Genomic DNA, 13,926 nt, shown 5'->3' with positions numbered 1-13,926 from the left:
AGTGTAAAAGGTTTCCAATAATTGATGCATTTTGCTCTTAAACAGTTAACAGTTAAGTGGGTTTAAGTTCTTTAGCACCGAATCTACTAATGACATAACATGCGTACAAGTGCAATCATTTACATTATTATTTACATTTACATTTACATTTACATTATTATTTACATTTATTATTTACATCTATTGTTTTCATATAATCATTTACATTCAGTCTATAATTTGGGTAATAGTGTTATACTTGCAAAGTGACCTTGTCAGTCAATTTCAAAGTATCACTAAAATAAAGTGGAAAAGAAAAAATGAAAAGAAGAAACTTTTTTCTTCTTCTTCCCAAGTTCTCCAAAAAAAATTACATGATGCAACTTTCTGTTGACCATATGTCTTGTGGAATATTCTTAATATTTCATAAGGGTGAATGTGTTCAGGTAACAAGGTTGAGTGAGTGTTGTGGGACACAAATAAAATGTACATTATTCATAACCTATAACAGATGACTCATGGAAAAAGATGTTGAAGCACAAGATGTTAATTTGATTCAGACATTAATAATAATCATTTTTAAAAAAAACATTTTTTTAAGTATTTTAATGTAATCATATAATTAATAGAATATCAGCACCCCAATCGAGGAACCATTCATTTCCTTTGTGATGGAGATGTATAGTTTATATAGAAAAGCTAGTTCACTAGCTCATAAGCATTAGCCACTTGAGGGCGCCATTTTATATAACAGTTTATGCAGAATGAATGGACCAAAAGACATTTGATTCATAAACTGTATTATTATTATTATTATTATTATTATTATTATTATTATTATTATTATTATTATTATCCATCCATCCATCCATCCATCTTCTGTACCGTTTTATCCTTCGGGGTCGTGGGGAACCTGACGCCTATCACAGGGAGCATCGGGCACAAGGTGGGGTACACGTACATTCACACACTTTTAAATGCCAATCAACCTACCATGCATGTCTTTGGACAGGGGAAGGAAACCAGAGCACACGGAGGAAACCCCTGGAGCATGGGGAGAACATGCAAACTCTGAACACACAGGGCCGTGGTGGGAATCGTGGCGGTGTGAGGCGAACCTCTAAGCCATCGTTGTTATTATTATTATTATTATTATTATTATTATGTTAACTCTACCCTTTTACATTAAATCAATAGAAAACAAGTAACAACAAGCTGTAATTAATTGAGCATATTTTTCGTTGGTTGCAGTACATTACAAAATAGTCCTCTGGGATCAATTGATTTTTATTTTTATTTTTTTAATTTTTTTTTTTTTTTTTTTTTTTGGTGAATAAACGAATCTAGGACCTTGGATAAAAGACTGACTCCAGGCTAAAATTGTGTACAACGTATAATTCAAGCGACGTGTGATCTGATATATATATATCATATTCACAAACATTACACGGAAGTGAGTACATAAAGCTCGGCGAATCTGCGACACTTGTACACATGCTTCATTGACACGTCATTTAAAACTTCGAAGACGGAAACGTTTACCACGAAGGCTAAGGTTGCTGATCTCTTTTCTGCAGAGAGATACTCGGGGTATTTAGTTTAAAAATGGGTATGTTTTTTTCCTTATAAGATGTAGTTGTAGCTAAAAAGTCTTTTTTAGCGAATATGTGTTAATTTGTTCTGAAGTAGACACCATCATTACTTGAGTTTAGCGGTGTTGCTATCGGACGTGCTAACAGAGCTAGCCTGGTGCTGTGGCTGTTCGTTCTTACATCAGTTTAATGATGACCAGCTCAGCGCGTGCGTTAAACTGTGCTGCTTGTGGAAAAGATATCTCTCTGTGTTGGAGTATAGTGCGCTAGCTAAGGTGTAGGAGCCATTATTTTCCACTCACTACAGTCATCTGATGTGGAGAACTTTGTTTAGTGTAGTAGTCGGTGTTAGTTAGCACCCTGGCTAATGTGTCAGTCGTTATGAGATTGAACAGCCTCAATTCTGTGATGCGGGTTATCATTATAACATGCTGAGACTCGTCGTAATAAAAGTATAGATTGGTTCACTGATTCATTTCGCTGCGATTCCTGTTCGCCCAACTCGATTAGCCTTATATATAAAAGCTTGAGTGATGAAGAAAGGCCTGATATTTGTTGCTATTTTGTTATTTTTCTAATATGCTTGTATGGTCCGTTAAATAAAAGTGGGAGGAATCTTGTTTGGGAATTAAAGCTCCAAAAACTGACTTCAGGTGGAGAAAAATAATAATAATAATAATAATAATAATAATAATAATAATAATAATCATCATCATCAACAAACTTTGAAGACGGGGAGGTGGTTGGCAGAAAGAATTTAACCTCAGGAAAAACTCTGGTATTGTGGCTAATTTCACCTTTAGCTGGGTTCACACTGTATGATACTGTATGGCCACGATTTGGTTGACTGAGACATAATTTACATTTTACATTACATTTATTCATTTAGCAGACGCTTTTATTCAAAGCGACTTACAAATGAGAAAAATACAAGCAAAGTGATATATCAAGCAGAGAACAATACACGAAGTGCTACCATACAAGATACATTAATTTAGTTCCAGAAGAAGCAAAGTGCGCAGAGTAGAGGTGGAAGTGCAATTTTTAATTTATTTTATTTTATTTTATTTTATTTTATTTTATTTATTTATTTTTTAGCACTGATTGTCAGATAGTATCTGTAACTGTGCTTCATTGTTGCTACGAGCTGTATACACATTGCTAGATTAATTTGAGAATCCAAAAATATTTCTACAATCCTTGGCCAAAATCTGTAGTATTTCATAGTTAGTTCAACGTGTTCTCCGACAGCTGATTAATGGCTGTTGCGAGCAAGTGTTTCCTCTGATTAAATTCTGTTAGTGTCAGAAGATTTGAGGCACAGTCCTGTAGTGTGGCTTGTTCTACTCCGTACGAGTCTTGACTGTTGTACAGTCCGACCTTAATGACCGCTGAGATCCTACAGTGTGACATGACTTAAGCCCGGTGAACGCTGCTATTTTTAACAGTCCTTTGCAACTGTTGCTTGTCTGATTGTATGAATGCTTTCCCCGCTGTAAGCCATGTTAATCATCTGTCAGGGAACGCGTCAAACTAGCGATCAAAGACTACAGATTTTGGCCTAGGAATATAGAAGTCTTTTAGGGTTATAAGAATTTGTCTCAGACGACCAAATCATGGCCAAAATCGTACAGTGTGAACCCGGCTTTACAGCGGGGATCAAGTTTGTACAGCCTGACAAGCAAAAGTCGCAAAGGACTATTCACAATCGCACAGTGTTCACCCAGCTTTAGTCAAGAAGACTTCAGAAAGAGCTGTTCATGAATGAAGCGTCTTTAATTGTGGTTTGTCTCCATGCAGGGGGTTTCTTCTCCAGCTTGTTTTCGGGTCTCTTTGGCACAAGAGAGATGAGAATTCTTATCTTGGGTTTGGACGGTGCTGGAAAGACTACAATCCTCTACAGGCTGCAAGTTGGAGAAGTCGTCACGACCATCCCCAGTATGTTATTACAACACTGAGAACAATCACCCATTATGAGCTGTAAATCATTAACCAGTCCAGGACTTGCTCGTATAACTTAAACTTCGCCTTTCAAACACAGCTATTGGTTTCAACGTTGAAACAGTGACTTACAAGAACCTGAAGTTCCAGGTATGGGATCTCGGTGGACAGACAAGCATCAGGTAAGAAACACACTTTCACACATTCAGTTTATATAATTGCTGCTGTAAGCAGTCTTTCTGCCATTCTGACAAGTTTAATATTAGAGATGTACTGATTCAGTTATAAGTATTTGTATAGAGGCTGATACTAGCCTTAGGGTGTTTTCACAGTTGAGTCCTCTTTTTAAAAAAAAAAAAAAATTTATCCCCTTGAAGTGGATTAAGAGCTGAACCAAGTGAAAAAGTTCCCAGTTCTCTTTGCATTCACATTGTCCCTGTCCTTTAAAGAGGACTTGGATTCTTTTTTGGTCCACTTAAGCAGTAATGGGGTCTCAGACCGCTGTTGCTTTTTGGGTCCTAATCCTCTTGTAAGTTTTTTGGTACATTTCTGTATTTAAATAATAATAATAATAATAATAATAATAATAATTAAAGACATTTTCCACTTTAAACCAGCACTGCAAGGCAGTGTGTTTTAAATCCTCTGTCTTTCAGTTTATCTGAAAATTGAACAAACACTTATTTTCTGTGGGTGGTTTTGCTGCCGTTTCCTCAACTGTCCATAACATTACCATAAGTTGAAATGAACAGTACTTGGACCACCTCACAAGATGGTCTCAGTTTGTTTCGCTTTAAAAAGGTCTGAGAACATTGAGAGTGTTCGTATGGGCCAAAAATCCAGCGAGCTGTGCACAGACCCCTGAAAAGGACCAGGTGTGGAAACACCCTTAAACAGTTGATCCTGGATTTGATTTCAGTTATTTCGTGGGTCTGGAAAAGCATGGATTTGAAAGACTTTCATTTTCACACCTGGAAAAGTATATGAATTAAAAATTCTTATTGATTTCAAATGAAATTCTGTCATCACAGGAACGTCGACCCAAAACACAAAGGTTCTGCATCAGTTGTCTTTAGACATTCCCTAGAAAATAATTCTGAAAGGATTTTTGGTTGTCCCTACCACTGAGTGTTTCCTTATCCACAAACGTCTTTCAGGTAGAAAAATTTTAGTTATGATTCAAACAATTCCGTTTTTGCTTGAGAGTATCTTTTCATGTTTTTCTTCTTATGATGGTTTTAAATAGCAAGAAGAGTATTTTACTCTGCCAACATGTTACCTGAAATGACAGCTCTTGCGTGTGAACAAATCGCACACCTGTGACTCCTCTGATGTTTCACATCACTTGGCAACAGTAATTTAGTAAATTAGCCAGGCGAGGCCTGGTTAATGTGCAGATGGCAGTAGTGTATCGGTATCAGGGATTAACTGGTACTGCGAGCTGGAATTAAAAATGGGCTAGGTGCATTCATGCTTGATGTTTGTGTTTCCAGGCCGTATTGGCGCTGCTATTATTCCAACACCGATGCTGTGATCTACGTTGTGGACAGCAGTGACCGTGACAGGATGGGTATTTCAAAGTCTGAGCTGGTGGCTATGTTGGAGGTAGATCTTATGATCGGTCATCTAACTGGCTCATGTTGCCTCATTTAGATTTGATATCATCGATGTTTGCTCTTCCTGTAGGAGGAAGAACTGAAGAAAGCCATCCTAGTTGTGTTTGCCAACAAACAGGATATGGAGCAAGCCATGACACCCACCGAGGTGGCCAATTCCCTGGGGTTACCTGCACTCAAAGACAGGAAGTGGCAGATATTCAAAACATCTGCCACTAAAGGAACAGGCCTGGATGAGGCCATGGAATGGTATGGACCTCCTAAGGGGGTGTTTTTACAAAAGAACATTTTTGTGATTGCTGAGTAGTAAAGCATTTGTTTGCATTTCTCTCTGCAGGTTGGTGGAGTCTCTGAAGAGCCGACAGTAATTGCACTTGCACCGCTCCCTGTAAATACTTCTGCGTTTTCAGACTTCTTGTTGAAAGACTTTGGGGGGCCCATTGGACCACTGACTGCATTCCCCTTTCCCCTTTATGTGAAGGCATTTTTCTTGTACCCTGTAAAATGAAGCTGCAGTTTACAGAACATCTGGGCATCAATACAGCAAACTGAATTTCCACTGGCTCCCAGTTCATATGGACTCTGTACATGAGCTGTAAGAAGCACAGCGGTCCTATAGTTGTGCTGATTCATCCATACTGATGCCAGTTAGACCTGTTCTTCCTGTAAGTCATATCCACTACATTGGAGTATCATAATCATAGTCCATCCCCCTTTAAGCTTGGTACCAGACTGTTGACAGTTGGTCCTTATTTTTCTTTCTTCTTCAAACACTTAATCAGTTCTGCGGCTTCGGTATCTAATTACGCTTGGGTATTTTAGTGGGTTGATTATTTAAAGCTAATTGTTGTTTGTATCCAGTGGATTTGTCATTGCGTATTTATATACAAGCATGTACATTGGATGATACTGTTGTTTGTGTTAACACTGAAATAAATCTTATCAACAATAGTTTTTTTACCACACTGGAGAGGTGAAATTATCATATCATGCCCAACATTTTTTGGGTAATGCAGTGGAATCACATTAGTTGTCAAGTTAATTGCTAATGATTAATCAAAAACATAAACTCATGAATCATACTAATTGTTGTGTGTACACGCCTTCATTTCCTTATTATTATTACTATAATACGTCAAATATTTTCAGTTCACTTGTAATATCTCTGCAGCCTAGCAGGTAGGTAAAGGTTAGGTTAGATAATGTATAGAGGGTTAGGGTAATTTAGTTACCCTAGGATCTAATGTTTAACAAGTATAGTTGTGTGTGGTGTTCCATTGAAAATTCGAGAGATACATTGGGAAGACTTCAGTCAGTCCTTCTCATCTCATTGCTATACCATTCTGAGCCATGAAGGGGGCAATGACCTAGAGGACTAATCACTTGCTCATCAAATATTTCAAATTTCCCACTTGCAAAGTCACATTAAAAAGTATTTTGTGTTTAGAGCTATACTATCTACCATTAATCACTGAAAAATGCTTTCTTAGACCATGATAAAAATGTAAAGGCCTGTAACAAGTAAGAAACTTGGGTATTCAAATTATTTCTGAAGTAATTACAACTTGAGACATACAAGTTCTGGGTTTATACATTACACTTCAATTTATGATCCTTCTTATAGCACATGATGGTAGGATATCATCAAGTAGGTAGATTTTTGACGATACATTAGTGTATTAAAAGCTGAAACCATATTGTTTAGATTTACTGATCGTGTCTTTCACTAATGGATCTAATCTTTCATTTTTGGTAACTTCTCAGTCATTAGGGCTCGGACTATACATGTTCTAGTGAGAGTGCTTTTAATATTGAAAGAAATGCTAAAGAAACCACTTTGTAAATCTGCCTTCAATTGGAAACCAGCGATTGTCTTCTCACATTTGTAATTTTAACATTACGCCGGCTCACACTGCGCTATAGGAAAAATGACCCAAGAACAATAAGGCTGAGCTTATCCTGATTTGAATCCATATATGATTCTTTTAATAATAATAATAATAAAAAAAAACATTGCACACTTAACTGCACAACTCTGCACAGCGATACAGTTGTAATGCAACACCATCTCGGTAACACTTGCATCTATGAATTATGATGGCCAGATACAATCATGCTCTTTCACTGAAGATTTCACTGAACCATAGCCAAGTCTCTGAGTGAAGTGCGTTTGCTTTTCTTTGCTTTGTGTGCTGGCCGTAAAAATGCGATTTTCCTTTTCTTTGCTTCAGTTTTCTTCTGGTGCTTCTTGATCTTTTTCCTAGCGGCAATGTCAGGATTGACCACAGCCTAAGAAAAAATAGGCAACCATGTTAACACCATAGTAACAAGCTTTATATTCAAACTATTACAACGAGCACTGTTTCCATGAGAAACTCACCTGCAGGGCCTTGTGTTTCTTGCGTGAGACTCGTCTCTGTGTGGCCTCCTTCTGCACAGCAACAAAGGCGAGAGAGAACTTCTGAAGACCCACCATCTTTTTCAGCAGCTCAATGAGCTCCTGGGCTAGGTTCTTCAGTGTGGGGTCTGGTGTAATCAAACCAGATTAGAAGAATCAGTAAATGAAATCTACCGAATAAATAACAACTCTTGGTCAATGAGTAGTAGGAATATAAGTTGCAGATACCTTGGTCTGCATACGTGCTGTCCAGTTCTCTGTAGAGCGGGGCAATGATGGTAGTCAGGTAGGGGCCCAGACGCTCTTTGCCCAGGTCAACAGCTATGGCTCCCAAGAACTTGAAGACGCATGTTCTCTGAGGAAAAAATGAAAAACAACTTTTTATCCACACTCTCATTCACCACCTGCAACGGGGGCTGTCAACTGGCGAAATGCAGTCTGGTTGTGGACCCAACAAAGTACACTATATGGCCAAAGGTTTGTGGACACCTGACCATCAGACCCATATGTGCTCGTTGAACATCCCATTCCAGATTTAGTCCCCCGTTGGTGTTCTAATAACCTCCACTCTTCTGGGAAGGCTTTCCACTAGATTTTGGCCACAAGAGCATCAGTGAGGTCAGGCACTGATGTTGGTGAGGAAACCTGGAGTGGAGTCCATGTTCCAGTTTATCCAAAAGGTGTTCAGTGGGGTTTAAATCACTGTGCAGGCCACTCGAGTTCTTCCACACCAACCTTAACACGTCATGTCTTTATGGAGCTCACTTTGTGCACAGAGGCATTGTCATGCTGGAACATGTTTAGGCCTCTTGGTTCCACTGAAGGGAAATGGTAATGCTACAGCATACAAAGACACTGGGGATGGCCAACATGGGGGGGGGTCAAGGTCAGGTGTCCGCATACTTTTGGCCATATAGTGCATTTCACAGAACCGAGCTGAGATTAGCTGAACTATTTCTAGGGAGAGTCTTACACAACCCCCCCCCAACCCATTTTATTTATCATCCATTGTCTGATTAGTAAATTGTTACCGTAGCCTGCGTTTTTAACTGACAACAACAACAAAAAACGCACAAAGAAGAATGGGTTTATTTTCCCCATGTCAAATTCAAAAGGACTTCTCATCTGTTCAGTCTATGGCACTAGTCAAAAGTGGTACTGTGAAGCACTACTACAAAACAAAAACATAACCACTTTGAATTTTTTTATTTATAGAAACAAACTAATCACTAATGGTTGAGCAATAAAAGGTAACTGTTGTCACCAATCAATCATGTTAGTCACTTATCTTGTCCTCTGTACATAAGGAATTTTACGTAACTTGAGCTTTAGTTGAAATGTTAGTTGAATACCCCAGCCTAGAAGTAACAGGACTGCGTTATAAACTATATCACTTTACTAGTAAACTATATCAGAGACGGGAGAAGAGAGTATAGTGTAATAACGTATTTAAGAGCTCACTTTCATTGGCACTTTGGGGTTGTGGGCTGCCTCTCTCTTAGCAAGCAGCGTGAGCTTCTTAATCACCCAGAGCAGAGAAGGTGGCTTTTCATCCTGCTCTTCTATAATCTTCTGTTGCTTTTCCTCCTCTTCCTCGTCCTCATCCTGCTCCTCTTCCTCATCCTGCTCCTCTTCTTCATCCTGCTCCTCATCTCCATCCTCTTTTTTTTCCACAACTTCTTTTACTCCTTCTTCTTCTTTTTCATTCCCTTCCAAGTCAGACTCTGGCGAGATAAGATAGATCACCTTGGCCACGAAGAGTAGGTTCTTGATTACCTGTTGACATTCATAATACATCAACCCATTACTCTGCAGTACTGCTGACAGTTTTCAGTGTGTGCTCGATTTGGTTTGGGGAGATTTCCTACCTGCTCGCCAGCACTGATGTCCAGAAACTTGGACTGCAGCTGGTGACAGAACGATAAGACGAGCTCCCTCATCTGAAAGTGAAAAGCAGAAAAGGATTTCAGAGGACACCTTTGAGCAGCTGGTAGCGTGAAGGATTACACTCTCCAGTGTGGCACTGTTCACGCACAGGCTTAAAGAGAGTCTCACCCTCTTGTCCAGGTTGGTTGAGAGGAATGAGGAAGCCACAGGCTGGGTGTTTTGGGGGGCATTTCTCTCAGAGTGCCACAGAGACAGCAGCTCCTCTGGTTTCTGAGCAGCAAAGAGCAGGCCAAAGATCTGAGAAGCAGTCAACCAAACCCAGGAGTGAGGATAACGTAGGTGAGCTTCAATGTGACCTAGAAGAGCAAATGTAGTTCGAGATTACTTTAATCCAGGGATTCAAGTGGAAAAAATACTTCATGTCTTAAGCTATAAAACAAATCTGTTCTGTTTTTTAGACAGCTTTGACTTGTTTTTCACCTTTTTCCACACACATCGCAGAATTCCTTCAGAGTAATACAAAGCTGCCAGAGATTAGTTTCTAAAGCAGGGAGCAGAAAATGTAAAACTCTTGAACTGTAGCTGACCCTCTCCATTTGACTGTGCACTAAGCTCAGCACAGCAAAAATAAACAAACAAACAAATAAATAAATAAGTGGTGCATATCCCACTCTTGCAGCTATTGGGAGAGGACACATGCCTACTCTATAGGGGTGACATGACAAATCTGTTGTAGTGATGGTAAACTTTTTTTCGTAAAGTTTTTGAAGCAATTCACAGCTGCATCTGCATGTCACACACCAATAGATTAGATTAGAGGTTTGATTGATTGATCGGTTTTGCAGATAAATTGGCACACAGAACGAATTGCTGGAACTATCAGTTATCTGCAAAAATTCACACATGGATTTTCCTGGATGCATCCATTGTGGGAGTGTGAGACGGGTCCGCTATCATCATACAGCATGAGAGCGGCCTCTAGAGGCGAAACTATGCCTGACAAATTTCGTTGTGTTATTTGAAGTGTTTTTATATTATTAATAATTTTGGATATCTTTATTTGTATTTGTTATTTTGAGTGTTACTTTTTGGTTCAGTCTGGATGTATATCATTTATTTACTGTAATATTTATTAATAGTTAATATGTATTATTATTGATATATTTATTTCATTTAAAACAGTACATTTTCATGATACAGTCAGAACTGTTTTATTTTTATAATAAAGTTCAGCACTATTTTACTTTGAGTGCTATGTTTTCATTCAGTATCAATTTTAAAAACTAATCGATCGATTAATTGGTTATCGGCAGGTACTTCCCAACTTAGTTACCTGTATCTGAAAAATCCACTATCGCTTGACCTCTACTCCTGATCATCATGGTTGAAGTGTTTTATAAATAAAGGAGGATTAATAAGTAGATATATCTATATCTATGTCAACACCATCTTCCCCCCCATTGCAGCCAGAATTGGTCTTCTGTGTAAACGTACACCAAATATCAAAACAACTTTAGTATGTGTGTGTGGATTCATACCCCAGATGCTAGAGAGGGTGTCAGCTGGTTTGTGGAGCTCCAAGAAGCCACAGTCCTTGATAAGTTTGGTGATGAGGGTGAGATAGTAGAAGAGTAACCTATCTGCGGCTTTCTCGTTTTCTTCCTCTTCGATCTAAACAAAAAGTACAGAATTGTACGTTATTCACAGATTCACCTTACACTTGCATACATACTTCTCATCACTTTTAACATTTTATACATCAGCTACTATGAGGAATTATGTCTTGCACCAATACTCACATCTTCAAAGTTGGCAGTGTGGATTTCCCTCTCTATTAGAGGAAGCAGAGAATCCAATCTGCGACCAAATTGCTCCCCTTCTACTTCGACAAAAATCCCACACACCTGAGTGCCCAATCTCCGTAGAGCCACCTGCACATACATACATACATACACAGAAAATAGCACATGATCAATTTTTATTCAATTTGTATCCGCTTGTGAATCTTCAAATCAGCGTGTTTTAAAGATCACCTTCTCTCCAGTCAGCCAGCCATTGACCAAAGTGAACATGGAGTTCTGGTGCTTCACGTCTAACTGGCCCAGTAATGACTTGATGGCAAGAGAGGCCATTTTCTTACAGCGTGCTGAATCATCATTGACCACAGCCAGAGACAGAGGCACAAAGAAGAGTCCACAGTGCTCCAAGAGAAGAGGCTGTACTCAAAAGAATCAACCAAAATAAACCCACACATCAGCTATAGTTTAAACAGAAAGATTAAATATTCAATAATCCAAGGAGTGAGGTGATACCTGAGGGAATGTTTGGAAAATGAAGGCCATCATCTCGAGGGCAGACTGTCTCCCTGTGTCGTACTCATACCTGCATAAATGAGAAAAGCCTGAATAACTTTCATTAACACAATGGAACCAAGTTTACTTTTCAGTTCTCAAAGATATTTTCAATGATGTGGGCAGAAGTTATAATTGGACATAATTGATCAGAAAAACAAAATTTTAGCCAAAGCATCCCCTTTTTCCTCTTTTAGTGTTCCCTGCAAAAGCCACACCCCTAAATCACGTGCATATGTATTGCCAAGGTTAGAACACATGAATGTTTGTGCAAGAGGAAGTGTTTCCTGAATTGACAGGCAACTACACATGCCTGCTTCTCATCACTGGTTAAACGTTAGTGGTTCATGTGGATCATTTGTGACTCAGCAGATTTTTTTTTAGCACCTCTGGAGGAAAAAATTAATCTCTGGCACCATAACTCATTGGTCTACAAATTTCAGTGCTTACATTCCACAGTACTTACGTGAGCTGAGCAACAATAAAGTCAAAATGGTTCCTCAGCTTTTTCCCAAGTGGATAATCCATGAGATACTTCAGATAGATCTGGAAGAAAGAAGAAGGAATTTCATTGGAAACTTCATAAATTACAATAATGATGATGATGAGGAAGGTAGTGAGGGCTATCATTACCCACCTGTCTACAGCGGACGCGGACCTGCTCATTCGAGCCATTGATGGACAGTTTGGCAACTTTTTTCATGACCTCCTCCATCTCTGGTACGACCAGCTTCTTGGAAAGGATCGCCTAAAAGCACAGAGCACTCATTAAACCAAGCTCCAATTCTCTAAAAGAAATGTCACACAAAGCAACTATTTGCCTTTTCTCTGTACGATTATATAGTATAATGATTTTTTTATCTTAAAATCACCCAGTATCACCCAGTGTCACCCATAAGAGATGGGTTCCCTTTGAGTCTGGTTCCTCTCAAGGTTTTTTTTTTTTTCTTCATGTTGTCTCAGGGAGTTTTTCCTTGCCACTCTCATTAATGGTTTTGCTCATTACAGAGCTGTATCTACACCCAGATGTCTGTAAAGCAGTTTTGTGACAAAGTCTATTGCTAAATGGATGTAGGGGGGAAAATGTATACTTATGAGTGTGCAGTCAACACTACAGATCAGAGGTCTATGAGAAAAATTTGAAAGCAATTTCATGTATATTCCAAATAAAACCTAGGCCAGAAACTGGCATAATGTAGCTAGTTAATATGCCTGTAGCATTTTCTTTGAAAGCCATGCAGATAAGTCTATATATGTTCCGATGTACTGATGGATAAACAATTGCCTTTCCCCCTTCAAGTATGGTTGCAATGATTGCAGGAAGTGTACCCGATCAGTTTATAAATATGCAATTTTATACTGGTTCCAATATATACCTTGAGCAGGCCAAATGCAGTGGCTTGACGAGAATTATCATAGATGTCCTCTTCAGCATATCCCAGCAGCACTTGCAGCTGTGTATCAGAGATGCAGTTTTTCGTCACACTCTTCACTATGACGGTTATGACCTAAAAGACAAAAAATAAGACAAGACAAAACAAAACGCAAGACTGAGTGAGATGGAAATGAAGCAGGAAGAGGAAAAAAAAAGATTTTGTTTAATCAGAACTATGTATGTGTGTGTCAGCAGGTCTATGCACCTTGAAGCAGTTCTGGACAAGGTGGAAGTTTTCTCCATGACCAGCACCTGCTTTAGCGTAGTCCTTCAGCAGAACGAACAGCTGCTTGGTGAGGTGGTCGGCATTTTGCTCCACAGCAGGAAGTGGAAATTTCAGGATCCACATGAAAGCCTGAAGAGACTCAGTGATCACCTACACACACCGAAGCACACCACACACACCAACAGGGTAGTGTTACATATAAAACATGCCGAAACTTTATATACAAACTCAGTTTAAGTGATCATCCAAAGGTACAGTCACTCTAGTGAGACACATGGGACAGACCTTGACATGCATGGAGTTGAGACAGTCCAGCAGAAGAGAGACAAATGGGTCTAACATCTCCCGTACAGTAGCCACGGAGGAGTTGACCTTGGAATTTTTCAAACTACCATGGAGCAGCTATATTTGTATATGGATACAAAAAAAAAAAAGTCAAGCCACAATATAAGTATTTAGAACGTAGTCATCAAATTAGAAGGTGAGAACTGGGACATTCAG

The 13,926-nt window shown here is 39.0% G+C and overlaps 2 protein-coding genes across 2 annotated transcripts in view; one reads left to right on the top strand and one right to left on the bottom strand.

The window, feature by feature from the left end:
- The first annotated feature begins 1,431 nt into the window (after positions 1 to 1,431).
- On the top strand, positions 1,432 to 6,079 carry arl1 (ADP-ribosylation factor-like 1). The gene is made up of 6 exons (XM_017494064.3): positions 1,432 to 1,588; positions 3,372 to 3,509; positions 3,613 to 3,694; positions 5,006 to 5,117; positions 5,199 to 5,377; positions 5,466 to 6,079. Exons 1-6 carry the CDS (start codon positions 1,585 to 1,587, stop codon positions 5,494 to 5,496), a joined length of 546 nt encoding a protein of 181 aa, XP_017349553.2. The 5' UTR covers positions 1,432 to 1,584; the 3' UTR covers positions 5,497 to 6,079.
- A 998-nt stretch (positions 6,080 to 7,077) lies between these two features.
- utp20 (UTP20 small subunit processome component) overlaps positions 7,078 to 13,926 on the bottom strand; it is a 32,238-nt gene continuing 25,389 nt past the window's right edge. Inside the window, exons 48-62 of the mRNA XM_017494050.2 lie at positions 13,711 to 13,827; positions 13,405 to 13,575; positions 13,141 to 13,272; positions 12,402 to 12,512; positions 12,231 to 12,310; positions 11,726 to 11,795; positions 11,447 to 11,629; positions 11,213 to 11,344; positions 10,952 to 11,084; positions 9,582 to 9,769; positions 9,395 to 9,466; positions 8,988 to 9,302; positions 7,755 to 7,881; positions 7,509 to 7,654; positions 7,078 to 7,417 (exon numbers count right to left, since the gene is read on the bottom strand). Of these exons, the coding sequence (XP_017349539.1) occupies positions 7,262 to 7,417; positions 7,509 to 7,654; positions 7,755 to 7,881; positions 8,988 to 9,302; positions 9,395 to 9,466; positions 9,582 to 9,769; positions 10,952 to 11,084; positions 11,213 to 11,344; positions 11,447 to 11,629; positions 11,726 to 11,795; positions 12,231 to 12,310; positions 12,402 to 12,512; positions 13,141 to 13,272; positions 13,405 to 13,575; positions 13,711 to 13,827 (2,133 nt within the window). The 3' untranslated portion in view covers positions 7,078 to 7,261. The remainder of the gene's footprint in view (positions 7,418 to 7,508; positions 7,655 to 7,754; positions 7,882 to 8,987; positions 9,303 to 9,394; positions 9,467 to 9,581; positions 9,770 to 10,951; positions 11,085 to 11,212; positions 11,345 to 11,446; positions 11,630 to 11,725; positions 11,796 to 12,230; positions 12,311 to 12,401; positions 12,513 to 13,140; positions 13,273 to 13,404; positions 13,576 to 13,710; positions 13,828 to 13,926) is intronic.

This window comes from Ictalurus punctatus, chromosome 19 (assembly GCF_001660625.3).
Source record: "Ictalurus punctatus breed USDA103 chromosome 19, Coco_2.0, whole genome shotgun sequence".
Classification (NCBI taxonomy): Eukaryota; Metazoa; Chordata; class Actinopteri; order Siluriformes; family Ictaluridae; genus Ictalurus; species Ictalurus punctatus.
The sequence above is the reverse complement of the archived record's forward strand: the minus strand, read 5'-3'. Positions and strand labels throughout refer to the sequence as shown.